The sequence below is a fragment of the Tupaia chinensis genome, unplaced genomic scaffold (assembly GCF_000334495.1).
Source record: "Tupaia chinensis unplaced genomic scaffold, TupChi_1.0 Scaffold143231_1, whole genome shotgun sequence".
In the NCBI taxonomy this organism is placed as follows: Eukaryota; Metazoa; Chordata; class Mammalia; order Scandentia; family Tupaiidae; genus Tupaia; species Tupaia belangeri.
The window spans coordinates 88,331-115,920 of NW_006203075.1; the positions used below are offsets into that span (position 1 = coordinate 88,331).

Here is a 27,590-nt window from a genome sequence, read left to right on the forward strand (position 1 = left end):
AGTGCAGGCCGCCGCCTCTCCCGCGCAGCGCCGCCCGGGCCTGTGCGCCTGTTCGTGCCCGGCCTGCGTTTGGCTTTTCTTTCCCCGGCGACTCCCTTTGGTCTTCTGTACATTTTGTGCCTGTGTTTGACGGAGACCCGTGCTCCTCATACCGCAGCCCAGCCGCGGGTCTCTTCAGTGTAGCAGGAGACCGAAGGGGGTCGGGACTTACAGCCACAGGGGCCCCCGTTTTGCCCAGGTGACCGGTCATTCGGCGCGCACACCCTCGTTCTTGTCAGAGGGACTTCCCCGCGCGGCCATGGCAGTCCCGTTATTGTCTTGCAGGAGAAGGGACCCGAGGAGAAACGTGGAGTTGGGCACACAGTTTTGTGACGGAGATTTGCAGGTCTCACTAAATGAGACGGAAAGAATGATCTCACTTGAGGTTTCATCCTGCTGTAGAGATGGAAGGAGTTTCTTCCTACTTAACTGAAGTTTAAACGCTTTCACGGAGAAATCTGCTAGGGAGGTAGAACGTCCAAGGGAACCTGCTGCTGCAGCTGCGGCGAGCACGGGAAACCTTCCTTCGGCCAAGGGATTCTCTTTGTTTGCCAAGATTTGTTAGTTTTTAAAAATTCTGTCGACTAAGCATTTAGCTTTTTGTTTTCAGATTTAGACTGTGAGTCTTCAGAATTTGACGTCTTTTAATACTATTAAAACATAAAATCGAACGCTAGAAGGCTTCGATAGTACAAAAGCCTCCTCCTAGCATTTGTAAGGTGTCCTGTTTTGAGGGATTTCTGTGCCAACTCTAGCTGTCTACGCAGAAACTCACTGTGCCTGTTAGGCGCTGGTTTGCTTATACAAATAAGTTAGGGCTGTGTGCCCTTAATGTTTTAACACCACTACAAATACCGTTATAACTATATTTGTATCTGTCATTGATACCACCTGATTAGTACCCTTTGAAGTGGTCTGTTGATAGAGGGTGAGAAACACAGCCTCAGGGAGGGACTTTAATGAGGTCACAGGCTTCCAAGCCCAGGCCAATTATAAAACCTTAGGTCTCCTGACTCCTCATTGAGTGCTCAGCTCATTCTAGTTTGTCCGTTTCGCTGGAAAAGAGATGAGTGGTAAAAGGAAGGTACAGCTTTAAAATTCAGGAAATCCTATTCACTTGTGGTTTTTTAAAAAACATTTTTTTATCCATTTCTTTGTCGTTCAAGTAATCATTACTTTTTTCAAACATACTGAAATGAGAAACAACCCATTTGAACACCCACACCTATCATATAGTTCTAACAGTTATTACCATTTTGCCACATTTGCTATGTCTACCAGTACCCTTTTTGCTAAATATTTCAAAGCGCATTTTTTTTTTTTGGAGAGGTTTTTCTCTATCGGGCGCGTGCGCTTGCCAGACAGACAGAGACATAGAGACAGAAAGCGAGAAATCACCCCCCAGGGGGAGTGTTCACGCCGCAATCCCTTCTCCTCCATTCTCCTCTCGGGATCTTGGGCACGCATGCACACGCGCCTGGCGTGAGTTCTAAGCCACCGGGTCCTGGACGCAAACCGCGGTCGACTACGTGGGAATCCAGTGACATAGCCATTACGCTAACTGCTGGTTCCCTCAAAGCGGATTTTGGATAGGATAGTTCATCCCTGCATACTATGAGTCAGTATGTATCTCATAAGATTAAAGCCAGTTTTAAATATAACACAATACTGTAATAGCACTTATGAAAGTTAAGGATATTCTGTGAGATTTTATGTACGTATGGAGCATATATTCACATTTCTTCCCATGTTCTAAAAATGTTCTTCTTGGTCTTTTTTTTTAAAAATTCAGGATCCCATAATTTATTACATTTGTTTGTCTTAGACTCTTTAGAGTAATTCTTCCTCCCCTCTCCTTTTTTTTAAAAAAAAAATTAATTTTTCTTTTTAAAAGAGCAGGTTAGTAGTATTAGAGAGTAATACACATTCTGTATTTTAGTGATAGTTCTTACTTACCCTGTTTAAAATTGTTTACTTTATCCCCCCTATTTATGGTAAATTTGAAGTTAGGTTTAAAGGCTTGAGTATGCTCAAGTTTAATATTAACAGAATACTTCATAAGTCATGGTGTGTGCTGCTTCATAGTGTACAACATCTGAAGGCACATAGAGTTGTCCTCTCATAATCTTAGATTTAATCTCTTGGATAACATAGTGACAGGCTATCTTTCCATTATAAGCATTTCCTTTTGTAGTTACCAAGTAGTCTGTGGGATGACATTTAGGCATTAGTACTTGGTGTGAATTTACCTGCAGTAATCTGATAGACACAATTGGAGCAGTCCTCTAGGAATGGATGTTTGAGTTAGGAAGAAGGAGAGCAATTTTGGAGAACAGGACTAATCCTTTTAGTTTAGGGCACTTGGAATTGCTGCTGAAGTTGACACCAGTGCCCAGAGAGAGGAGAGGAGAGAAGACAGAAAGTAGATGTGAGAAAGCCATTGCTGCCTTTGAAAGTTTGCTTAAGGTGATTGTACCAGTAGTGAGCAGTGATTAAAAAGAGGTCAGAGGTAGTTTGATGTTGGAGGACTGCAAATCTTGGCATCCCAATTTAGCTGCTAGTAGTCTAATCCAGACCTAGTCTTGCCTCTTCAGTCCAGTGTTTTACTACTCAATGTTGGCTTTTTTTTTAGTAGGGAAGGGGGGCAAAGGAAAATAATAATTAAAAAAAATTACTTATTTTATTCCATTTGTTATTATTTTTAAAATTTTGATGAGAGAGAGAGAGAGAAAAGGAAAGTGAGAAAACAAGCTGCTAGGTAAGAGACTTGAACTACAGTCAGCCCTGTGGGAATCAGCACCTTATCCACCATGCCAGCATGCTTTGTACATGGAAGGTAAACTATAGTGTTATGGAACAGAAAATTGGAAATTCATATTGAGAACATATTTTATTGTTTCTAAAGTCACATTTTTTAAAAAAAAAATTTTTATAAGGCATATGCTTACCAGAGAGAGTGAGAGAAAGTGAGAATTCCTTCCCCTCCCCTCCCCACCCCAGGATGGCCACACTGCGTTCCCTTCTCCATTCTCCTGTCAGGATTTTGGGCGTGCATACACTGCACACTCAGTGGGCTTTTTTTTTCTTTCTTTTTTATTTTTCCTTTCTGTTTTTTTTTTTTTTTTCTTTTTTGCTATAGCACATTGTGTGCTTGCCACAGAAGGAGATAGGGAAAGTGAGAAAGCATTTTGGAGAGAGGGGATTGGCCTCTCTGCAGTCAGTTCTCTTCCATATTCCTCTTGGGATTTTGGGCATGCACACACACATGCCTGGCATGTGTTTCAAGTCTGTGGGTCCAGGTCTTGAACTTTGTAGTTGGTCATGTGAGATCCAGCTGCCTTAATCACCATGCCACTGGCTGGCCCTCAGAAGTCACTATTATACCAGCAGATGGTATAATAGTTACATTGCTGGAGTCTCACATAGTCAACTGTGTTTTGAGTTCTGGACCTGGTGGCTTAAAACTCAATGCTGGGTGTATATGCATGTGCACCCCAGATCCCGAGAAGAGAATGTAGAAGGAGAGATTGAGGTGTGGCCATCCCCTCAGTGGGTGATTTCTCTCTTTCTGTCTATCCAGTGATCACATGCAACCCTATAGCAAACATCTCTCTCAAAAAAAAAAGAAAGAAAAAGTCATTTTTCTAATTATATAATCCTGAATCGTTTTTCTGTTTCAGAGAGGGACTCAAAACATTTGTTTTTGTTTTTTTTTTTTAGTCAAAAAAAAAAATTTTTTTTTGAGAGATTTGTGCTATTGATATGCTCACTGGAGACATGGGGATAGAGAGAAAGTGAGAAATCACACTTTAGGGGTGATGGCTCTGCCACAAGTCCTTTTCCTCTCTTCTCATCTCAGGATTTGGGGCACACATGCACACATACCTTGTATGATTTTCAAGCCTCTGGGTCTAGGACTCAAACCACAATCGTCCATGTGAGAATCCAGCACCTTAACCACTATACCACCTGCTGGTCCATAGTCAATTTGCTTTTTTTTGGGGGGGGTGATGGAGAAGTTTTTGCTATAGGGCACATGTGCTCGCCAGAAAGACAGAGAGAGACAGAGAGACAGAAAGAAGCAAGAAATTACCCCCTGGGGCGGGGGTGGCCACGCCACAATCCCTTCGCCTCCATTTTCCTCTCGGGATCTTGGACACACACACACGCGCCTGGAATGAGTTTAAGCCACGGGGTCCGGGACTTGAACCACGGTCAACTACATGGGAGTCCAGCGACATAGTCATTCCGCTAACTACTGGTCCCTCAGATTGCTTTAAATAATGATTAAATGACTTGATTTACTCAGTAACTTGTATTAAAAACTCTGTTTTGAGCTCTTGTAAGCGATCTGAGGTGATCTTTGAACATGATTCACTTGACCCAGAGAACCCCGCAAAGTCATACAAATCGAGAGGTTCAAATCTTGGTGTTCATTTTAAGAGCACTCATGAAACTGTCCAGGACATCAAGGGTATACATATCCAAAAAGCCACCAAGTATCTGAAGGATGTCACTTTACAGAAGCAGTGTATGCCACTTATCGTTAACAGTGGTGGAGTTGGTAGATGTGCCTGCAGTGGGACTGGACACAAGGTTGGTGACCCAAAGAGTGCTGAATTTTTGCTGTATAGAATTTAAAAATGCAGAGAGTAAAGTTGAACTTAATAAGGGGTTAGATGTAGATTCTCTGGTCATTGAGCATATATTCAGGTGAACAAGGCACCCAAGATGCACTGTCGTACATACAGAACTCATGGCGGATTAACCCATGCATGAGAGCCCCTTGCCACATGGAAATGGTCCTAACTGAAAAGGAGCAAATTGTACCTAAACTGGAAGAGGAAGTCACACAGAAGAAAAATATACCCCTGAAGAAACTGAAGAAGAAAAACTTATGGCGTGGGAATAAAGTCAGCATAAAATAAATGTGGATGAAAGTAAAAAACAAACAAAAAAACCTCTGGTTTGAATTTTGGTTCATTTCTGCAAAACTTCTTTCTTTTAAGGATTCTATGTGCTTTCAATATAGTTGGAAAGATATAATGAATATACTGCTATTTCCTATCTGGGTTGAAATGACTTTATATTTTAAGTTATTTTATATAGTTTGTAGGAATAAGAAAGACATAATGTAAAACAACTTTTTGGAGGTTTTAATAAGAGGTTAAACATAGCAGACCTTAGAAAAATAAAAAAAATATTTCATGTACAATGAATATACACCACATCTAAATACTTTTGACAAATATCCTTATTATAATTGTAGCACACTTTTTTTTTTGTAGTTTTTGTATCTACACAAAGAACAATCTTCCTTTCTTGTCACTTTGAGATCTGTGCATAAGAATATTGTACTTGAAAGGTAAGACAAAATTCTCTCAGTGCCTGCAACTTTTTTCCCAATTGCATAATGAGTTTTCTTGGTAATTTAGTTTTGACCTGAAGCTTTTCCATGTAATAAAAGTATTCTTTTAAAAAAATTTCATTTATTGTTATTGTTGTTTAATTTGTTATTGGGCACGTGTGCTTACCAGAGAGAGAGAAATTGAGAAAGCAAGCTGCCATATTCACTACTCAAATCATGGTTGGTCATGTGGGGAGTCCAACACCCTGACCACCACACCACCCGCTGGTCTCAAAAGTATTCTTTGCGCTAATATCAATCATAGACCATCTTCGAGTCATTCTTTTGCAAGGATAGTTTCTGACCTTTTTGAGTATATCTTTCCCTCTTACGGGGAAATACAGATCTCTTGAGGATAACTTATACATGGGTTTTGAAATCACTGATGGTTGAGAACGCATTGAGCTAAGAATAACTAGTTTTTCTTAGAATAGTAAGAATAATGGAGTATGTTTGAATCTACATTAAATGCAGCTGACTTCTCTTGCATTTCCATTTGTGAAAATTCACAGTTCAATCCTACTCTAAGAATGCCAATAATAAAAATCTCTTGCTGGATATTACTCAACCAATTCTAAACTTATAAAAATTTGTATTTATAATTATATTTGTAATTATATTTCTGATAGTATTGAAATTCTTCTGTTGGAGCCAGTATATGGTGTAGTGGTTAAGGCGCTGGGCACACACATGCCTGACTGCAGTTTGAGACCCTGACCTGGAGGCTTGCAACGCCCACTGGGCACATGTGTGTGCTTGCCCAAAATCCTGAAAGGAGAATGGAAGAGAAGGCATTGCTGTGTGGCTATCTTCCCTGGCGGGTTATTTCTTTCTCTTTCTGTCTTTCTAGCAACTGCACATACCCTATAATAAAAATATCTCTTAAAAAACTTTTCTGTCAGTTCTTGTAGTATTTGTTGTTCTTGGTTTTGCTCTTTTTTTAAAAAAAGAATTATTGAACTTTATCTATTACTACTACTATTATTATTATTATTTTCCAGTTTGATCAGAGAGAGACAGAGAGAGACAGAAAGCGAGAAAGCAAGCCACTAGATCCGGGACTTGCATCACCATTGGCCATGTGGGAGTCCAGCGCCTTTAACCACCACACCACCTGCTGGCTCCACCCTTTTTCTAAATCTCTGTGTAAATTGTATCTTCCAAGCTTATGATGTTTCACTGTCTCTTGTTGCCCAGATTTTTATTCCTTATTTTCCATATTTGAAGACACATGTACTTGGTGTGGGCAGTTTTGTCTGAGTACATCTCAGTGTTTATTAGCTGTTATATGTGACCTGAGAACTGTTTAGCTTGTAAATACTGATTTGAGATTTCACATGCTTCCCTAATAGATTCTTTCTTGCTATTCTTTCTGTGTTGTCTTTTTATATATGCTTCAGAGAAGTGCAGTACTTGAAAAGTTGTTTTAAACCTTCAGTAGTTCATAATTTTGTCAAGGAAAGGTTGACCATCATCTTTGTTTCACAACTGCAAGATATTTTCACTTTCACACTTACAGATATACAGATAAGATTATGAATGAATTTTTAAAAAATCTGTATCTTGTAGACAGGCCAGAAATGCAATTGAGTTTTGTAGCTCAACGGTTAAGCTATGCAGAGGGAGCTAAATCTCATATAGCTGACTGTGGTTCAGATCTTGGCCAGGTGGCTTGAAAAACATGTTGGGTACATATGTGAGTGCCCAGGATTCTGACGGGGTGGAGAAAAGGAGGAAACAAGAATTGTGATGGAACTGAGCCCTGTTGGAGGGAGTGCTTTCTCCCTCATGCACACATGCGCCTTCTGGCACAGGAAAAAAAAGAATTCTACATCTTTGGATACTTTCTATTCACTTCTGTGTATGTTACGTTTAACACTGTATACATATGAACTGTATCAGTAAAATTTTAGCATTTAAAGAATGTCATTTTTTTTTAGCAAAATAGCATGATCCCTATTCTTACTGCAAAAATACTGTGTGATGAAGTCTTTCCTGTCTAACGACAGTGCCATGTTTACTTTTTGATTTTGGAAATATGTTGTCTGCCCATTGATTAAGTTTGAAAAAGTTTATCTAGGATGTCTTATCATAAGACACTGAGATCTCCCTTGTATGGTCGATTTCACTGTCATTAGAGTCTAAAGTGTTGTTAATCTGTCTTTGCAGTCATCTGGTTCATCTATTAACTGTGAAGTGTCTACCTTAGCCAACTTGCTTCTCTTCCATTATGGGGAAAAAATTTTAAAAATTCTGAGTTCTTAACTGTATTCAGTGTAGACTAAAAGATGATGAAGGGGATCAGGATATGCCACCCCCAAATATGCAACTTTGAGCTGAAAGCAATTGAGAATCAACAGATGCAGGAAGTTTTCTGTCCTTGTCTCTGTCTAAACACGGGACATATCTTTCCTTTTGTGAAGTGTTTTTCCTTAATACAGGAGGAGAAGAGCAATTCTTTTTCCCTTGAGATGTACAGTTGACACAGAGATGAATTTGTAAACATACTTTACTAAAATAAAAAAGCCTTTATTTTCCATAACTTGTCTCCAGTAGTTCTTAGTTACTTCCCCGTGTTTGTCCTGCAAAGCCCAAACCCTCTTTGCTTTGTTAAAATAGACATTCAACCCCTAAGTCTAACCATTTCTTTGCATTTCACTTCTTTTCTGTAAACTCCTGTGCATGTAAATATTAATAAAAGTTGTATGCCTTTTCTCCTGCTAAAAGGCTTTTTCTTAGTTTCATTCACAGACCCCCTAGGTAGAGTCTAAGAAGGTAGAGGAAGTTTTTCTTCTGTGATACAGGCTACAAATATGATGTCTTCAGTTATCTATACCTTTATGAAAGTTGTGATTTTTGTGTGCAAAATGATAAGAGAACCAAAAAAAAAAAATAGGAAAAGTGAAGGATTATAGTCATGATTTATTTCACTGTTACATCTAGGCAATGGAATCATTCTTTTATTTTCTTAGCATGATTGAGATTAATTGACAAGCAGGTGAAAAATGCCCAGGATGATGGAATTAGCAGAATATTCAAAATATAGGAAAAATAAAATAACTAAGATCTCATAATGAATTTTAGATTTATAAAATAATTCCTCTATAAACCCACATAGTGGTCGTAAGATAGAGTAAGTTTTATTCTGGCCAGCCTATGGTCTGGTGGTTAAGTTAGCTGGATCCCACATGGCCAACTCTATGGTTTGGATCCCTGACATGGTGACCTGAAAAACACACTGGGTGGCTTGAAAACATGCTAGGCATGTGTAGGCGTATATGCCCAAAATACTGAAAGGAGAGATAAATGGGAGAGAAGGCTCTCTGGCAAGCACATACATCCTCTGGGAAATAAAAAATTAAAAAAGAAGGTTTATTTAAAAGTAATATTCATAAATTTTTCCTTTGAAGGTATCTATTAAGAGGAAGCAATATAAGTCATAAAGTGCCAGTCTTTACAAATAGAACTACTCAAAAAAGAAAATCAAAACTAAAGTGCTTTTTATGGACCCTGACAGTCTACTGAAGGTTAATGGTTAATTTAGATGGTTAGACATTCTGTTTTCAACACATAAATTAGACCTACCTTCTTTTCCTTCTATTATCATGACAGGTTTTAGCCTATTATACTAGATACATATCTAATATATATACATATAAATATACAGTATACTATTATACTAGATATACTAATAGAATAATATATGTACATAATAATATGTATCTATATCTATCTATCTATCTATATCTATATATATTTATATTTAAGGAATGTAGGTGATAGTTGTTTCTTGAGGTTTTCATTCTAAAAGATATATTTTTTTAGGGACCAGCAGTTGGGTAATGGCTATGTTGCTTGACTCCCATGTAGTCGACTGCAGTTCAAGTCCCAGACCTGGTGGCTTAAACTCAAGCTGGGTGCGTGTGTGTGCGTACCCAGGATCCCGAGAGAATGGAGGGATTGTGGTGTGGCCATCCCCTCCCGGGAGGGGGCGATAATTTCTCACCTTCTCTCTGTCTCGCTCTGTCTTTCGGGCAAGCGCACGTGCCCTATAGCAAAAATCTCTTCAAAAAAATAAAATAAAAAAAAATTTTAATTTTATTTATTATTTTAAATAATTAATTTTATTATTTTTAAAGAATTACTTAATTTTTTTTTTTTAAAAAAATTATTAACAGAGTGAGAGATAGAGAGAGAGGGAAAGTGAGAAAGTAAGCTGCTGGGTTTGGGACTCAAACTGTGGTTGGCCATTGCAAGTCCAGTGCCCCAAACACCATGCTACATGCTCACCCCTATTTGCTGTAGAGCACATGTGCCCACCAGAGAGAAAGTGAGAAAGCAAGCCATCAGGTCTGGATTCGTGTGGTCTGTCATGTGGGAGTCAAGAACCAAGCTACCTGTTGGCCCTCTAAAATATTTCTGTTGTAACTCTGTATCCCCCCTTCCTTTTCAAGCTTTATCTTCAGAGATGTTCCATAGTTAAAACATGATTAATTGTAATCTTGGAGGATCAAGAAGTTGTAGTCAAGCTTTTTGGTTTTCTGTTATTTTTTATTTTAGTCATTTTCATTGCAGCTTTCCTGTTTTTCTGGTTTAGTGCAAACTATAATAGTGCAAAGTGATTTTTGGGATGATGCATGTTTTGCTTTCATGTGTTTTTAAACACAGTGTCTCATACAAAATTAATGTTCAAAAAATAGTTTTTTTTTTTTTTAGTATTTCTTGAATATTCTGTAACAGTTTAAAACTATTGTCTTACTCCTTGGATTGGTAAATAACTGAAAAAATATTTGACTAGCTAGTTTAGTAATTTAGCCCTCTTTTTTTAAACAAAGACTTTGGCTTGTGTTTATCTAGTGTAGCAATTCTCTAAATAGGTCTGGAACTTGAGACATTTCCAAGGGTTTTACCAGGTCCTCTCTTTACCAACCACCAATCATACAAGGATGGATTTTCCTCACTTTAAGAAATAATGTATTGCTACAGATTAGATGCAGAAGTTAGTAAGAGGCTCCAACTTTCTTAAGTAAAATTATGTTAATAGAGACCAGCAGGTAGCGTGGTAGCCACATAGCCAACTGTGGCTGTCTATGGTTCAAGTTCTGGACCTGGAGGGCGGCATTCTCACTTTCTCTTTCTCTCTCTGTCTGTCTCTGGTGAATGCATGTACCCTATAAAAAATTTTAAATAACGAAATTAAATTAAAAGAATTATTTTAAAAAGATTATTAATGAGATTGGAAAAATACAAAATTATATCATTACCATTCCTCCTCAAGTTTGTTTTGAAAAATAGTTATTTTTCATAAAAATATAGCATGTAACGCTTTATCGTCATTACTGTTGTTATTACTGTTAATATATATTTTAAAAAATTTCTCAGATTGTGGCCAGCGGATGGCGTACTAGTTATATCTCTGGACTCCCATATAGCCAACTATAGTTTGCATCCTGGGCCCGGTGACTTGAAACTCTCACTGGGTGCGTGTACATGTGTGCCTAAGATCCTGAGAGGAGATTGGAAGAGAAGGGATTATGGTGTGGCCATCCCCCCAGGAGTGATTTTTCACTTTCTCTCTCACTGTCTCTTTCTCTTTAGTGAGCACACACACCCTAAGGAAATGCCTTTTAAATCCCCACCCCACCCCCCACCCCCAGGTTTATTTCTGTAGACTTCCTGGTGAAGATTTCATTCTTAAAAGTTAGGGGTTAATCAGTAGTACACCTTTTTTTTGGGGGGGGAGAGGCAGGTTTGAGTTTTCTTCTTCATTATTAAATACTTTTTTGTTGGTTTGCATTTTGAGTAGAGCTAGTAACCAAAGCAAAGATTAGTTTATGAACTAATTTGCCCCTTTACCCCTTGCTTCTAGGCTTTATTTCTGTGTATGCTTTATTTTGTGGGTAACTGTTACCCTTGACAAGTCTGAAAAACAAAGCCTAGAGGGGCTTGGGAAGGGTCTGGAGCTTTCAGTTGCTTTATATCCTGATTTGTATTGTATCTCTTGCTTTGTTGTCTGTCTCACTCATTCTCCTTTTTCTACTTAAGGTTTAAGATGATCTGACTTTCAACTCTTTAGGATTGCTGACTACCTCATAAAATGTAACATGGAAATAGCTTTAAAATGTTAAATGAGAAAAAATAAACAGATCTTACATCTTTATTGAATAGAAAAATGTAAATTAGAAAATTGGCACTGTAGTATTTTTGGGGTATTACATTGTTTTTAGTGTTGTGGCAATTATAAAATGTATTCACAATTATCATACTTCATTCTGAAAGCAAATATTCCTTTCAGGTAGGTGGTATTATTATCATCCATTTTTAAAAAATATTTATTTATTTATTTGTTTAAATTTGCTATAGGACACATACACTCACCAGAGAGAGAGAGAGAGAGAGAGTGAGCGAGCGAGCAACTTAGCCGTCCGGCCCAGAACTTGAATCGTGATTGGCCATGTGAGAGACCAGTGCCCTAACTACCACACCATCTCCTGGTCCCCCATTTTCTTTTTAAGAGAGATTTTTGCTATAAGGCACATACACTCACCAGAGAGACAGAAAGTGAGAAATCACAACAGGATTGGGGGGGGGGATGGCGACACTGCAATCCCTTCTCCATTCACCTCTGGGATTTTGGGCATTCATGCACACGCACCTGGTGTGAGTTTCAGGTCACCGGGTCCAGATTCAAACTGTGGTCGACTACGTAAGAGTCCAGTGATGTAACTGTTACATCATCTGCTGGTCCCCACCATCCATTCTTTAAAGGCAAGAAAATGGAGTCTCAAAAAGTTCATTTCATTCATTGCAATAGTTTTGGATGCCAGCTACTACTACCTGTTCATTTTATAAGATAGGATACTTTGGTTTCCTTTACTTGAGTTTTAACTTTCTATCTCTGGATTCACATGGTCTATTCTGCTTGAGCTATACAGAACAGGGCTAACCCCACAGTTTAGCAGCACTAATTAACATTAGAAGTGCCAACCCTTAGCGCAAATCTGTACCTCACTACACTCTGGAAGCTTCTAATGCTAAGATAACTCAGCTCTGGATGAAATTGTGGATAATTATTCAAGAGTTTGGATTTAGTAAGTGATACATTGAAAACATTTACTTTTAAACATTATTAATTCAGGGCTATATTAAGTGTATGAAAACAGAGAGTCTTATGCTGAGTGATTGAGTATAAAGTGAACTGTAAGAGTTAAATCTATTTTACTTTAAGTGTGAGGTTCTAAGCTTGAATAAGTGCTGAGTGAATGGTAAGTCAAGAATGACTGTAGAAAATATTTTGAAGGAGTACAATAGGATTGGAGAGTTGATTAGATAGGTGTAAGTGAAGTAGACATTAAAAAAAAACCTCCAGGGTTTTATGATCAAAAGGATGATCATTTCATTAGTAGAAAAAGAGAAATGCAAAGATGAAACTAATTTTCATAAATTGAAATAAGAGTCATGTAACATATAACTTACCATTTTAAACACCACTGCACAAGTCATTGGCATTTAATGTGTTCAGTGTTGTATAACCATCAACACTATTGAATTCCAAATTACATCCAGTTTCTCACGGGGAAGCTGATACCCATTAAACAGTCTCTCATTCTCTCAACTCCTGGCAACTGCTGGTCTGCTTTCTATCTATGGCTTTTCCTATTTCCTATACTTGATGTAAATGGAATCATACAATATGTTACTTGACTTCTTTCATGTAGTATGTTTTCAAGGTTTCATGTTGTAGTGTATCTTCTTTTTTTTATTACTGAATATTTTTTTAATTGCCAGAGGGTACATGTGCTCACAAGAGAGAGAGAGAGGAGGGAGGGAGAAAGCACTGTACTTCCTTCTCCATTTCTCCATTTTGTTGGAGTTTGCATATACATGCACCTGGGATGTTTTTCAAACTGTCAGGGCTGGGATTTTAACTTCATTTGATCATGTGAGATCTGGTACCCTTAACCATGCTGTCTGGCTGGCCCTAGGACTACATTTGGAGGGAAAGATAGATGTTCAGTTGTGGAAATATTGAATATGAGGGGAATTTAATGTAGTTGAGATATCAGGGTTGAAGTTACTGTTTAGTGATGTTGTAGGTTGCTGTTAAAAACTGATAGTTGAATCTATATATAGAGTTTTATTAGAGCTGTCTTTTCTTTTTTCTTTTTTTGGAGAGGTTTTGGCTATAGGGCGCGTGCGCCCGTCACAAAGACAGGGAGACAGAAACCGAGAAAGCACAACCCCCCAGGGTGATGGCCACGCCGCAATCCCTTCTCCATTCTCCTCTCAGGATCTTGGGCACACACGCACACGTGCCCGGTGTGAGTTCAAGCCACCAGGTCCAGGACTCAAACTGCAGTCGACTACATGGGTGTCTAGTGACACAGCTGTTACACCAACTGCTGTTCCCCTAGATCTGTCTTTTAGGGACTACTACTTTATGTAGACCTGAAGTCTAGACTTTATGGAAAGCCTGTTGCTACATTATTTAAGGAGGGAGAGATACTGACAGTCTGTTTTAAAAACAGAAAGTAAGTAGAGAACCCCATACTAATGGCATACAGAAAATAAGTTGGTTATTTCAAGAAATTGGGTTAAAATGTGAGATAAGTGAAGAAAATGAAAATAAAGAAAAGATAACTTGATTAGGTGAGAGGGTTTTGGGGCTCTTCAGATGGATCCTTTCAGCAGAGTTCTTTGCAGTAAATAAAACTATAGCTACCCTGTTGTGTTCAGCTCTGTGGGTCGCAATAACTAGAGCAATCTTGGATCAGGTTAGCAGGCACGTATTTTTGGATGAAGAGGAGGTGATGTGAAGAGGGATCCCCATACCTTTCTGTGAAGATGAAAGGTTCCTTTTGTATTGAAACATTAAAAAAAAATTAATTACAAGAGTGTACTGGTGCTTGCCAGAGAGAGGGGAAGAAAGTACCCTCCAGTCGGGCATGATCATGCTGCAATCCTTCCTCCTCTGTTTTTCCATCCTGTTAGTATTTGGAGCACATATCCACACGTACTCAAGTGTGTTTTCAAAATGCTAGGCTGGGGACTCAAACTGTTCTTAGCCTTGTGAGATCCAGCTTTAAATGCACAGTATTTAATCACTGTGCTACAGAGTGGGCCCTGTTTAGACACTTAATGACTGTGCTGATTTAGAGTGAATGCAGATTTAAGCAGCCTGTTGATGTGTATCTTTTCTACTTATTAATGTTACATTAAAAAAATTACTTGGTAGAATATTAACTTGGCAAAAAGTTGATTTACTATCATGATTAAAAACTATTGAGTTGTGTAATCAGAATCATTGTGAGATTGATTTTGATATTACTATGGATACAAATTTAAACCATCAAACAGCTTTGTTAAATTTATTATATTTATAGATATTTGTAATATTTATAAATTTATATTATTTAAGATTATTGACCACAACATTTTTAGGAATTTATGTTTCCTGCAGAAACTCAATTTTGTCCTTGGGACTGGCAGGTGACATGGTTAAAGGTGCTGGATTCCCACATGACTGACTGTGGTTCAAGTCTCAGACCTAGCGGCTTTTTTTTTCTCTTTTCCTTTTTTTCTCTCTCTTTCTTTCTCTCTCTTGTCACATTTAAAAATAATAATAATAACAAATGGAATTAAAAAATAATTTTGTCCTCAATTTTGAGCTTCCTCCCAAAGGCTTCATTCATGACCTTTTACTTTGCAAGTTTCTAGAAAATATTTGTATATAGCAGTTTGATTACCAAGATACTTTATTTCTAATTCCAAAATAAACTTTAATTCAACATTTTTAATTAAGATTAAATATTTTTTTTCTAATTGAAATAGTAGGAAACCCTCCCAGTCTTTAAGTCTAGGCAGAAATTTATATACTTCTAAATAGGTAGGATTACACTAATAAGGTTGAAAGAGTCCTTGAGATTTTGAAAGTCACCTTTTCAATCATGTAATGCTTGAGGTTTTCAATATTTTTTAATTGATCAAATCCCATTTTTACCATTTAATACTTTTGTATTTTTGAATAATTTTTAATAAACATTTTATTAAAATAATAATTCGGGCTGACAGGTGGCATGGTGGTTAAGGGCACTAGACTCCCACATATCTGACTACGGTTTGATTACTGGACCTGGTGGCTTGGTTTCTTGCTTTCCCCCTCTCTGTCTCACTCTGTCCCACTCTAGTAAATTAAAATTAATTAAAGTTCAGTAGAATAATTTTTTTTTTAAAAAGCATTGATTAAAAGAATTATCTTTCCTTTAAGGATTAATGTGTATGTTTCTTCCATGGTAGAGCATTTCTTAACTCTTGAATTAGGTGTGACTGCTTTATTTTAAACTCCTAACTTGGAGATTCTTAACTTTTTTGGTTTACAGACCTTAATGAGAATTAGATGCACTATCCTATCTCCCCAAAAATTGTATGATTATACACAAAATTTTGCAGCTATTTTATTTCTATAGTCTCTCCAATACCTTATGGAGAAACTGTACCACTTCCAATTTTTATTATTATAGCAACCATATCATGCTTTATAGGAGATTTATGTGTTTGTCATAATCCCTATAATAACTTCTTTTTATTTTTGGAGAGATTTTTTCGCTATAGGGCGCGTGTGCTTGCCTGAAAGACAGAGACATAGAGACAGAAAGCGAGAAATCACCCCCCAGGGGGGATGGTCACGCCGCAGTCCCTTCTCCTCCATTCTCCTCGGGATCTTGGGCACGCACGCACACATGCCCAGTGTGAGTTTAAGCCACCGGGTCCTGGACGTGAACTGCGGTCGACTACATGGGAGTCCAGCGACATAACCATTACACTAACTGCTGGTCCTGATCTTCCATTTTTTTTTTGTGTCATACTCAATTTCTTTTTTTTTTTTTCTTCAGTTTTTCATAGCTTTCCTTGTAGGGGTCTTTTACCTCTTTGGTTAGATTTATTCCTAGGTATCTTATTTGTTCTGTAGCTATTGTAAACGATATTGTTTCCTTCAAGTCTATCTTAATCTGTTTATTGGTGGTGTATAAAAATGCTATAGATTTTTATATATTGACTTTGTATCCTGCAATTTTATGGAATTCATTTATCATTTTTAGGAGATTTTTCATAGATTCATTTGGAATTTCTATGTATATGATATCTGTAATAATACTCTATGTATTATAATATTTAGCTTCTTTTTCTATCTGAATGCCTTATATTTTGCTCTCCTGTCTGATGGCATTGGCTGGGTCATTTGGCACTATGTTAAAAAGGAGTAGAGAGAGTGGAATGCCTTGTCTTGTTCCAGTTTTTACTGGGAAGACTTTTTAGCTTTTCCTGATTCAGTATGATGTTTGCAGTGGGTCTGTCATATATGCCTTTTATTTTGTTGAGGAATGTCCCCCCTTACTCCTATTTTGCTGAGTCTTGATCATGAAGAAATATTGTATTTTATTAAATGCTTTTTCTGGATCTATAAATATGACCATATGTTTTTTTTTCTTCTTTCTGTTAATGTGGGTTTTACAGTTACTGTTTTACCTGTGTTGAACCATTCTTGCATCACTGGAATAAAGCCTGCTTGGTCATGGTATATAATATGTTGTTGGATTCCATTTGTTAGTATTTTGTCAAAAATTTAATGTCCATATTCATCAACCTTGTCTGGTTTTGGTATCAAGGTAATAGAGGCTTCATCTTTTGAATCTTAGGAACAGTTTGAGAAAAACTGGAGTTAGCTCCTCTTAAAAAGTTTATAGAATTCACAAGTGAAGCCATCTGGATCTGGACTTTTCTTTGTTGAGATACTATCACTTTTAATTTGTTATTGGTCTATTCAGGCTTTCTATTTCATCCTGATTCAACCTAGGTAACTTGTACTTGTCCAGAAATTTGTCCATCTTGTTTAGATTTTTTAGTTTGTTGGTATATTGTTGCTTATAGTATTCTCTCAATTTTTTATATTTCCGATATATCAGTAGAAGTATTGCCAGATTGAAACTTATTTTTGTCTTACTGGTTCCTTTCTCTGATCTTCTTCGTTAGTCTAGCTAATGGTTTGCAAATTTTGTTTATCCTTTCTAAAACCCAGCTTTTTATTTTGTTGATTATTTTTGTTTTGTTCTTTTATTCGAACCGTGGTCGACTACGTGGGAGTCCAGCGACATAGCCATTACGCTAACTGCTGGTTCCCAGTACCAGCATCTTGAAACTCATTCTGGGCGCATGTGTGTGCGTGCCCAAAGTCCCAACAGGAGAATGGAGGAAAATGAAGGAGAGTCGCCCCTGGGGGATTATTTCTCACTTTCTGTCTCTCTGGCGAGCTCTTGCGCCCTACAGCAAAAAATCTCTTTAAAAAAAATGTTTTTTTGGTGGCCAGTTGGTGCTGTCTCTTTCTCTGTCTTTTGTTCTGTCTCTGTTTCTCTCTCACTCATGGAAGAAATAAAACTTTTTAAAAAGTTGCTCTTTTTCCTCAAAAGGTTTTATATCATTTAAGATAATCATTAAATTAATATTATTTTTCTAATACCTCCTTGAGATAGTTGCACATTCTCGAGAGGTCACAAAGAAAGCATAGGAAATATTAATAGATTGTTATTTGTAGTTAAGAATCCACTTTTGGGGGCCACATGGTGGTGCAATTGAATGTAATTGGACCCAAGTAGGAAACATCCTTGGTTCATATGCCAGGAACTCCTTTGAGTATGTTGGGTGTGTACCCCATGATCTGGGCTGGCATCAGTTGGGGTGGATTGCAGTTAGTATCCTGTTAAGGAGCCTGAGTCTCCTATCACTCTTATGGAATAAATAAGTAAACTTTAAACAAATAATCCATTATAAATCTTTTAATTTCTATTTACTTGAAACTCAAATTCTAAAATTATAGTTCTCCATTTCAGTATGCCACTAGTGACAAAAAGACTTAAGGAACTGTTTATAAAAACACAATATACTATAACCTAAAACTTTAAAATGGAATGTTTTAAGTGCCAAATTTCATGGTAAATTTGTGAGAGAAAATAAAATGAGAAATGAAACTACTAAATTGATGACCCTGTGTCATCCAATGAACTCAACTGAAAGTTTAGAAGCAAAATTGTTTAAAATTTTTTTTAATAACTAGAATATTAACATTTTTTTTTTTTTTTTTTTTATTGCTGCAGGGTTGGGGCAGCAGATGGCATAGAGGTTATATCACTGGACTCTCATGTAGTCAACTGTAGTTTGAGTCCCAGACCCAGTGCCTTAAAACTCTCACTGGGTTCATGTGCATGTGTGCCCGTGATCCTGAGAGGATAATGGAGAAGGGATTGGGGCGTGGCTATCTCCCCAGGGATGATTTCTTGCTCTCTCTCTTGCGAGTGCACATACCCTATAGCAAAAATCTCTCAAAAAATAAAAAAATAAATTGCTGGAAGGGATGTGCACTCTCCAGAGAGATGGAGAGACCGAGTGTGGAGGGATGGAGAATGCACCTCCCCAAAGGGACCTGATCATACTATAATTCCTTCTCCATTTTGCCATCCTTTTGGGATTTGGGGACAGGTAACACACACATCCCCAGTGGTGGTGGTGTTTTTTTTTCCCCCAAGCTGCCAGGGTATGGATTGGCAGTGGGCCATGTAGGATGCAGCTCCCTTCACTACTAGGCTGTGGGGTTGGCCTTAGAATGTTATATTAAATTTATGAGTAGAGGGGACCAGCAGGTGGTTAAGGCACTGGGCACTCCCACATGGCTGACCACGACTGAAGTACTGATGGCTTGCTTTCTCACTTTTTCTCCCTCTCTTTCTTTCTCTCTCTGGCCAAATTAAAATAAAGAAATGAATAAATAAAATTAAATAAATATTTCTTTTTAAAAATTATTAGTTGAATTTTATTTTTATACCAATTCTTATTTCCACTATTTTAAATGATTCTGTTAATTTTTGTCTTATATATTCTCTTAGGTTAAGTTGATCTGGTTTTGGCATTGCCAACATCTTGGTTAGGAATGCAGTTTCTAAATTATTATTGCATGCGTGTATTTTGTTTTAAGGTTTATTTCTTCCATGAGACAGACTGAGAGATAGAAAGATGGAGTCAGAGAGACTGGTACCTTTTGGGCTCTTCCCTGCATGATTTACCCCCGTGCTCAGGTGGCCTATATCACAGGTGTGGTCATGTGCACTCAGTGTTTGGTTGGGCGTGGAACACAGACACAGGACCCTTTTCATGTAGGTCCAGCTACACCACCACCTGGCTCAAAATACTATTTTTATAATAGGGGGAAAGCAAATACTAGCTTTAAAATGGGATTTCTTGGATTATTTCATTGAATATTTTGAAGTTATGGGCTCTGGAAATATGAGGAACTTAACCATTCACCATATTCCTCATATTCATTATTATAGTCTACTTACCAGATACCTTCTTTTTTTAATAAAAGGACTTTTTTTAGAAAATAAAACAGAAATGCACACAGAATGAAATAATCTTTTTTATTTTTCCCATAATTTATTTTTTACACATTCAATCACTGTAAATCATTACAGCTTTTAAAATGAATTTTTCCAACATGAATACACTGTGTATTGGTCCAGCTAAAGATATTATATATATTGTCATCAACAGATAACTTTCCATTTTTGTGTCCCTTAAATGTTTTACATCATTTTTTCCCCCTTGATTCCCTTTCTCTTACCCTTTCCGCATTTGCCACCCTCCTCCCACACTGTCTGTAGTATCTACAATTGTTCTCCATGCTTTTATATCTGCCATTCAGTTTCTGCCATAGAGTGTGAACATTTAGTGTGTGTGTATGTGTGTGTGTGTGTGTGTACACACGCACACAAAATTTTTAAGAGGTTTTCCCATAGGGTAAGTGGGCTTGCTGGAGAGAGACAAAAGACAGAGGCAGTAGGAAGGATAGTGAGAAATCACCCACCGGGGAGGATAGCCACACTGCAGTCTCTTCTCCCCCATTCTCCTGGGATCTTGGGCACACATGCACATGTACTTGGTGTGATTTTCAAACCACTGGCTCTCTAAATGCGGTCGGCAATTTGGGAGTCCAGCCATGTAACCATTATGTGCTTTACATATATTATCTCATTTACTCTTCCTCATAAGCCTGTGAAATAAGCTCACACTCTCTTATAAGTCTTTGTGTCAGTAAAGCGAGACGTGGAGGTTAACTGATTTGTCCAAAGTCATACAGCTAATACTGGTTGAGCCAGAATTTGAACCTGGCATTCATTCTTTACATTTTATTGTTCATGACTAATAAATGTTTAAAATACACAGCCATAGGTTTTTAAAGCTGAATTAGACTTGGATCATTCAGTTGAATTAGGAATCATAGGTAACTTGGTTGAAAGTTGTGCCAATGCTAGACTATGACTTGTGTTCTCCTGGTACTCTTTTTTTTATATGCAGACACTGCAGCTTTGGTTTTTGGAGTTGCTTAATCTTTCCCTTATGAAGGAATAAAGAGAACTGTGAGGGGACCTCAAAAAGTTCATGGAAAAATGGAATTGAAGTATGAGTTTATTTTGATGCCAAAATTTTTGAAATCCTTGCATTATTTTTTGTAATGCATATATTTCACGAACTTTTGAAGACATTTCATATAATTAGTATATAGCATACCTATGTCTTCAGTGTGAACTATGTGCTAGATCAAATGTATTCCACTGTTATTTAACAAAGTGACATTGCATCAGGTGACATCTATCAGCAGATTAAAATGAAGTTTTAAAAATTTGAAAACTTATACCCATATTTCCATTACTGTCTAAAATTTATTTTTAGAAAAAAATCCTTTAAGAGAGTTGAATATTAGATGTATAAAAGGAGAAACAACAAATTAATAAAATGGGAATTGTAATTATTTATTTGGGCAGTCTCTAAAAATTAATGGATTATATTTAAAGGACTTTTGATAAATCAGTTACTTAAAATTAATTTTTTCCCATGTATAAACAGTATATTGAACATGACCATGAAATCTATACCTGAGTTAGTAGCTAAAGCAGAGTTCTCTCTTTTTCTAGCTTTTTAAATTTAGAACCAATTCTGAGCTCTAGAAGCTATTGATATCAATAGATAGTTTTTGGAGCTTTTTAATTTCCACTCTTGGATAGTCTGCTTCTCTAGGAGTTGTTTTAATTTCTCATAGAATTTATGTCTTACGGGAACCAGCAGTTAGCGTAATGGCTATGTCGCTAGACTCCCACGTAGTCGACCACGGTTCACGTCCCGCGCCCGGTGGCTTAAAACCCACGCCGGGCGCGTGTGCGTGCGTGCCCAAGATCCCAAGAGGAGAATGGAGGAGAAGGGATTGCGGCGTGGCCATCCCCTCTGGGGGATGATTTCTCGCTTTCTGTCTCTCTGTCTCTCTCTGTCTGTCTGGCGAGTGCACGCGCCCTATAGTGAAAAACCTCTCAAAAAAAAAAAAAGTATCTATGTCTTACCACCAACATTCTGAGGCATTTCCCAGTAGATATTTATATGATAATTTGATACAAATATTATGTATTAGTCTTATAGACTGTATAATTGTGACTCTTAAAAATGTTCTGGATTCAGGGCTGGCAGGTGGCATGGTGTTTAAAGGTGCTGGACTCCCACATGGCCGACCATGGTTCGAGTCTCAGACCTGGAAGCTTGCTTTCTTGCTTTCCCTCTCTCTCTCTCTCTCTCTGTTTTTCTCTGGTCAAATTAAAAAATAATAACATGGGACCAGCAGTTAGCATAATGGCTATGTTGCTAGGCTCCCATGTAGTCAACCATGGTTCAAGTCCCAGACCTGGTGGCTTAAACTCACACCAGGTGCGTGTCAGGTGTGTGTGCGTATGTGCCTAAGATCTCGAGAGAGAATGGAGGAGAAGGGATTGCATCATGACCATCCCCCTGGGGGGTGATTTCTCACTTTTTGTCTCTCTCTGTCTTTCTGTCGATCGCACAAGCCCTATAGCAAAAACCTCTCCCTGCAAAAAAATATAATAATGATAACAAATGGAATTAAATAAACAAGTAAATACTTTGTTCTGTATTCTTATTGTTATGTATTCTCACTTGGGTTCTTAGGTTGTTTACTTTATATAAACATTATAACTATTCTAGCTTAGGGACAACCTATAACTATTTAAATAAAGAGCTTGAAACAGAACTATGGATATTTTGTTAAACACAAGATTTATTAGAGTCTCTTGTGGTAGTAACTCAAACATTTATAACAATAACTTCTGAAGTTAAAATAATTTGTTTCCTTTGGACAAATTCTATCCAAATAATTTGGAAATGGAAAAGCAGGTAAATATGTTTTTGTTAGCCTGAGGATAAACAGGAATGTGAAGATTAAATTAGTTGTGTTGTCCAATATTTTTAGGTTTTCAGTGTCTACTTATTTTTTACCTTTTCTTCTTTACAATTAAAGCAGTTTTTAAAAAAGCTTACTTATTGGGGCTGGCAAGTGGTGTGGTGGTTAAGGTGCAGGACTCCCACATGGTCAACCACTGTTAGAGTCCCAGACCTGGTAGCTTGCTTTCTCACTTTTCCTCTCTCTGGTTAAAAAAAGAATAATAATAATTATAAATAAAATTAAATAAACAATTCTTTAAAAATAAATAAAGCTGTTTTTTTGAGGGCCAGCAGGTAGCATGGTGGCTAAGGTTCTGGATCTCATAAGACCAACTCAGCAGGTTGAAGTTCTGGACCTGATGGCCTGACACACCGGGCATATATATATATACATGTGTTCCCAAAATCCTGAAAAGAGAAAGGGTTGTGGTGTGGCCATCTCCCATGGTGGGAGTGTGTGTGTGATTTCTCACCTTTTCCTCTCTCTCTCTCTCTCTCTTTTTCTAGCAATTGTATGCACCCTATGGCAAACAAAAGAAAAAAAAAAGCTTGTTTATTTTGTAAAATTTATGATCTTGCATGTATTTGGGAATTCATAAAACAAATTATTGGTCTGAATAAAGGATTCTAATTTTTAAAAAATATGAATGTTTAGCCTAGTAGCATTTTTAAAAAGCCCAGTGAAATTATAGATGTATTAGGCTGAAAACGTCTTCTTTTTTTTAAATTTTATTTATTTTTATTTATTTATTTATTTTTTTAAGAGGTTTTCGCTATAGGGCGCGTGTGCTCGCCAGACAGACAGAGAGAGACAGAGAGACAGAAAGCGAGAAATCACCCCCCAGGGGCGATGGTCACGCTGCAATCCCTTCTCCTCCATTCTCCTCTCGGGATCTTGGGCACGCACGCACACACGCCCGGCGTGAGTTCTAAGCCACCGGGTCCGGACGTGAACCACGGTCGACTACGTGGGAATCCAGCGACATAGCCATTATGCTAACTGCTGGTTCCCTAGGCTGAAAACTTCTGAAGGCTATGACTTATTCATCTTTGTCCCCCCCTCCCCACCCTACCAGAACTTAGCATGTGGCCTTGAATACAAAACAGTAGCTATTTTTTGAATGAATTAAACTATGATGAAATATATCCAATCAGCTTTCTGTTTTTTTTTTTTTTTTTTAGTTACTTGATTTTGGAAAACCAGAAAAATATAAAGTTTATTTAAAATCATGTTTTGTTAGAGAAATAATTTATTTCTCAAATGTAAAGAATAGGTAAAAGCTGAAGATTAATGTCACTTAGTATTTGGAAAGTCTGATTTACTAAAACAATACATTATGAGATTACTAATTGTTAGGAAACAGTACCTTATTTTATTTATGATAGGCGAGCTTGTACATGAGAGAGAGAGAGAGAGAGAGAGGGAGGGAGGGCACACACAAGGGAGAGAAAAAGGAGAGTACCTTCTGTGGTCATACTGTGATCTGGTCCACTTCCTCTGGTTCTCTGGCCCTTTGGATCTTGGGCACTGGAAAGCATGCATGGCTTGTTTTAGGCCAACTGGCTGCAAGGATTTCAAATATGGTTGCTATGTGTGATCCATTGTTTCATGAGCAGTACATTACTACCATGGAGCTGGCCGCCAATAATGCTTTAAAACACTTCTAATTTACTAATTTGGCAGTTTTCTTCAAGTGGTAAGGGCTTAAGACAATTATTTTATTTATTAATTTTTTTTCAGGAAAGAATCAGTTATGTAAAGTGAGTCAAACATAGCAACTTAAAAATTGGACTTTTTGTAGGAAAAAGATTATATTAAATATGTATACATTTAATTTAATGAAATGTACTCTAATATTAGGCATCTTGTTTTTATAGGAAGGAAAACTAAGATAAAACTTACTGCCTTGTCTGGAGTCACATGGTGAGTTTAGAGATTAAAATCGAATTTAAGAATTTTCTAATCTTAAATTTTAATATTTGTTATTTAAAGTGATTCATAAAATTGACTTATGTCATGTGTCAGTACTTAGGTGACAATTTACAGAAAGTTAACTCTGCAACTTGATGGGCGACAACCTTTTTCAACCAAAAAGTAAGTGTTGCTGCCACCAATTTTGTTTCAGGAGAAAGAATGAGAGGTGGGGGACTTTTTTGTCTTTTTTTCTTTTCTTTTAAAAACACCTACGATTGTTAAAGTAACAAATGTTCACATAAACATAAATAGTGTAAGTAAAAAAAAATGAGCAAAGCATAAATGTTTTCTCTCTGTTACTAGTGATAACTACTATTGTCAGGTTGATATGCATTATATATGTCTTTTCTATGCATAACAAAAAAAAACTATTTCTAAACTATTTCTAAACAGCTATTATTATTTTTAAAGAAATGATTTATTATTATTTTTTATTTTTTCTTCTTCAATTTGACCAGAAAGACACACACACACACACACACACACAGAGCGCAAACAAGAGCAAGAGGAGCAAGCAAACTGCCAGGTCCGGGACTTGAACAATGGTTGGCAATATGGGAGTCCAGTGCCTTAACCACCATACCACCTGCCAGTGCCTATAAAGCTACTACTATTAAGAAATGTTTTTGCTCAACACAATGTTCAAGAGATATTAACAGTACTAGTGCTGTTCTCTATTAGATTGCTAGGCCTGTTGTACTGAGGCAATGGAAATTTATTTTCTCTCAAGTCTTGAGGCTAGAAGTCTAAGTCTGAGGTATCAGTAGGATTGTTTTCTTTTGAGAGCTGTGAGGGAAAGGTTCTCCTTGGCTTATGGATCAACCATCTTCTCCTATGTCTTCACATGATCTTCCATCTATTCATTGTGTTTGTGACACATTCATTGTCTTAGATTAGGGCCTATAATAGCAATCTCATTTTAATTTAATTACTCCCAAAGGCCTTTTTCAAAATATAGTCACATTAGGAGGTAGTGAGTATTAAGAACTCAGCTTATAAATGTTGGGTAAACAGTGTAGCCCACCTAGTGAGTGTAAGTGACACCTTTACTATGAGTATACAATAGGCCTCCCTGCTTTTAAAAAATTAGATATTGCCTGAATTCATCCAGTCCATAGATTTTTGTATGCTGCCCATCTGATGTATAGGGGAAATAGATTTCCAATGAATTCACTTTAGCCTTGGACATATAAAATTATGACACATGAAGAAATGGTGAACTGTTTGAAATCTTATATGTTAAACATTGAATTGCATGGTATAGACTGTCACTGTAGTTCAGAACTGAAGGAAAGTAAAATCTAATGGCTTATTTTGGAAGTTAAATTTGATTCAGCAGTTATTATCTAATACTTTCATTAGGTAGATATCTATAGTACAGATGAAGAAAATAGGTTCAAGTAATTTCTTCAGATTCACGTGATCAGATTCATTCAGATTGCAATGAATATTTGAACTATTCAATTTGCTTTAGACTGAGATTATTTAGACTATAGATGAAGAGGAAGGGTATTCTACAATAGGTAGAAGAAGCAGTATAGATGTCTCTGAGGTATACAGTGATGGTGTATTTCAAATATTTAAAGTACATAAATACTAATCTATAAATTGCTAATGAAAATTAGTATTTTTAATTATTTGACTATAAGGACTCTATATATTATTAGACTCTATATATAATTAGAAAAACAGTACACATTAGACAAGAAGAAGGCCAGTTCATGATGTTGCTTACATTTAGGAAAAGGGAAGCCCCTATTTTGTTTTGTTTTTTTGTTTTTGTAAGTGGACTACTAAACATTTACAAAACATCAGACCCAGGAAGTTATTTGTGATGTACTTTTATAGAAGAGAAAATTTTAAAAAATATATGAAGAATGGCATTTGATTTTTTAAGATTCCTTTTATGCTATCCCCTAAAGCATCTTTCAGTTAGTAGCTTTCAAAACCACAGTAGACTATTTTCTTAATTTTTAATCAAAAGTAGAAATGGCATTACTTTAATAATGTAGGCATTATTGCATTTAATTAATTAGTTAAAGATATAGGGCCATCAGGGACATCATGATGCATTTTTGCATAGAAAAACAGAAAAATACATCATAACTTTCCTGACAACCCAGGTTGCCACATTTCTGCATAGAAAAATACTGAGGAACCAGCAGGTAGTGTAGTGGTTAAGGTGCTGGGTTTCCACATGCCGTACTGGGCTGGCGGCTTGAAACTCATGCTAGGTGCATGTGTGTGCATGCCCAAAATCCCAAGAGGAGAATGGAGAAGAGATTGCCTTCTCCATTGTGGCCATCTCCCTGGGAGTAATTTCTCTCTCTCTATCTTCCTCTCTGTCTCTCTGGCAAGTGCTTGTGCCCGATAGCAATGATCTCTCAAAAACAAAAACAAAAAAAGAAGAGAGAGAAACATAGAAAAATACACTATGACTTTTTGATGATCCAGTCATATATTTATATTGCCATTATTCTGAAATTTCATGATGATATGTTTGTTATAACATTTTTTTTTTGGAGAGGTTTTTGCTATTGGGTGTGTGCACTCGCCAGACAGAGACAGACAGAGAGACAGATTGCCAATAAATCTCTCCCCGGGGGGAATGGCCACGCCACAATCCCTTCTCCTCCATTCTCGGGTTCTTGGGCACGCACCTACACATGCCCGGCATGAGTTTTAAGCCACCAGGTCCGGGATGCGAACCGTGGTCGACTACGTGGGAGTCTAGCGACATAGCCATTACACTAACTGCTGGTCCCGGGATTTTTTTGATCTTGTACTGGACTAGTGGATCCTTTCAACTCAGAGATCTAGGTCCTTCTATATAGGAAATTT

The 27,590-nt window shown here is 37.2% G+C and overlaps 1 protein-coding gene across 4 annotated transcripts in view; it reads left to right on the top strand.

The window, feature by feature from the left end:
- The first annotated feature begins 4,308 nt into the window (after positions 1 to 4,308).
- The window catches only part of ZNF280D (zinc finger protein 280D), a 117,608-nt gene continuing 94,326 nt past the window's right edge, over positions 4,309 to 27,590 (top strand). For 2 of the 4 annotated variants that reach the window (XM_006163824.3, XM_014582246.2), the window contains exons 1-3: positions 4,309 to 5,404; positions 24,653 to 24,698; positions 24,801 to 24,869. In XM_006163824.3, the coding sequence (XP_006163886.1) occupies positions 24,842 to 24,869 (28 nt within the window). In that variant the 5' untranslated portion in view covers positions 4,309 to 5,404; positions 24,653 to 24,698; positions 24,801 to 24,841. The remainder of the gene's footprint in view (positions 5,405 to 24,652; positions 24,699 to 24,800; positions 24,870 to 27,590) is intronic. The other 2 variants (XM_006163825.3, XM_006163826.3) reach the window with 2 other exon arrangements.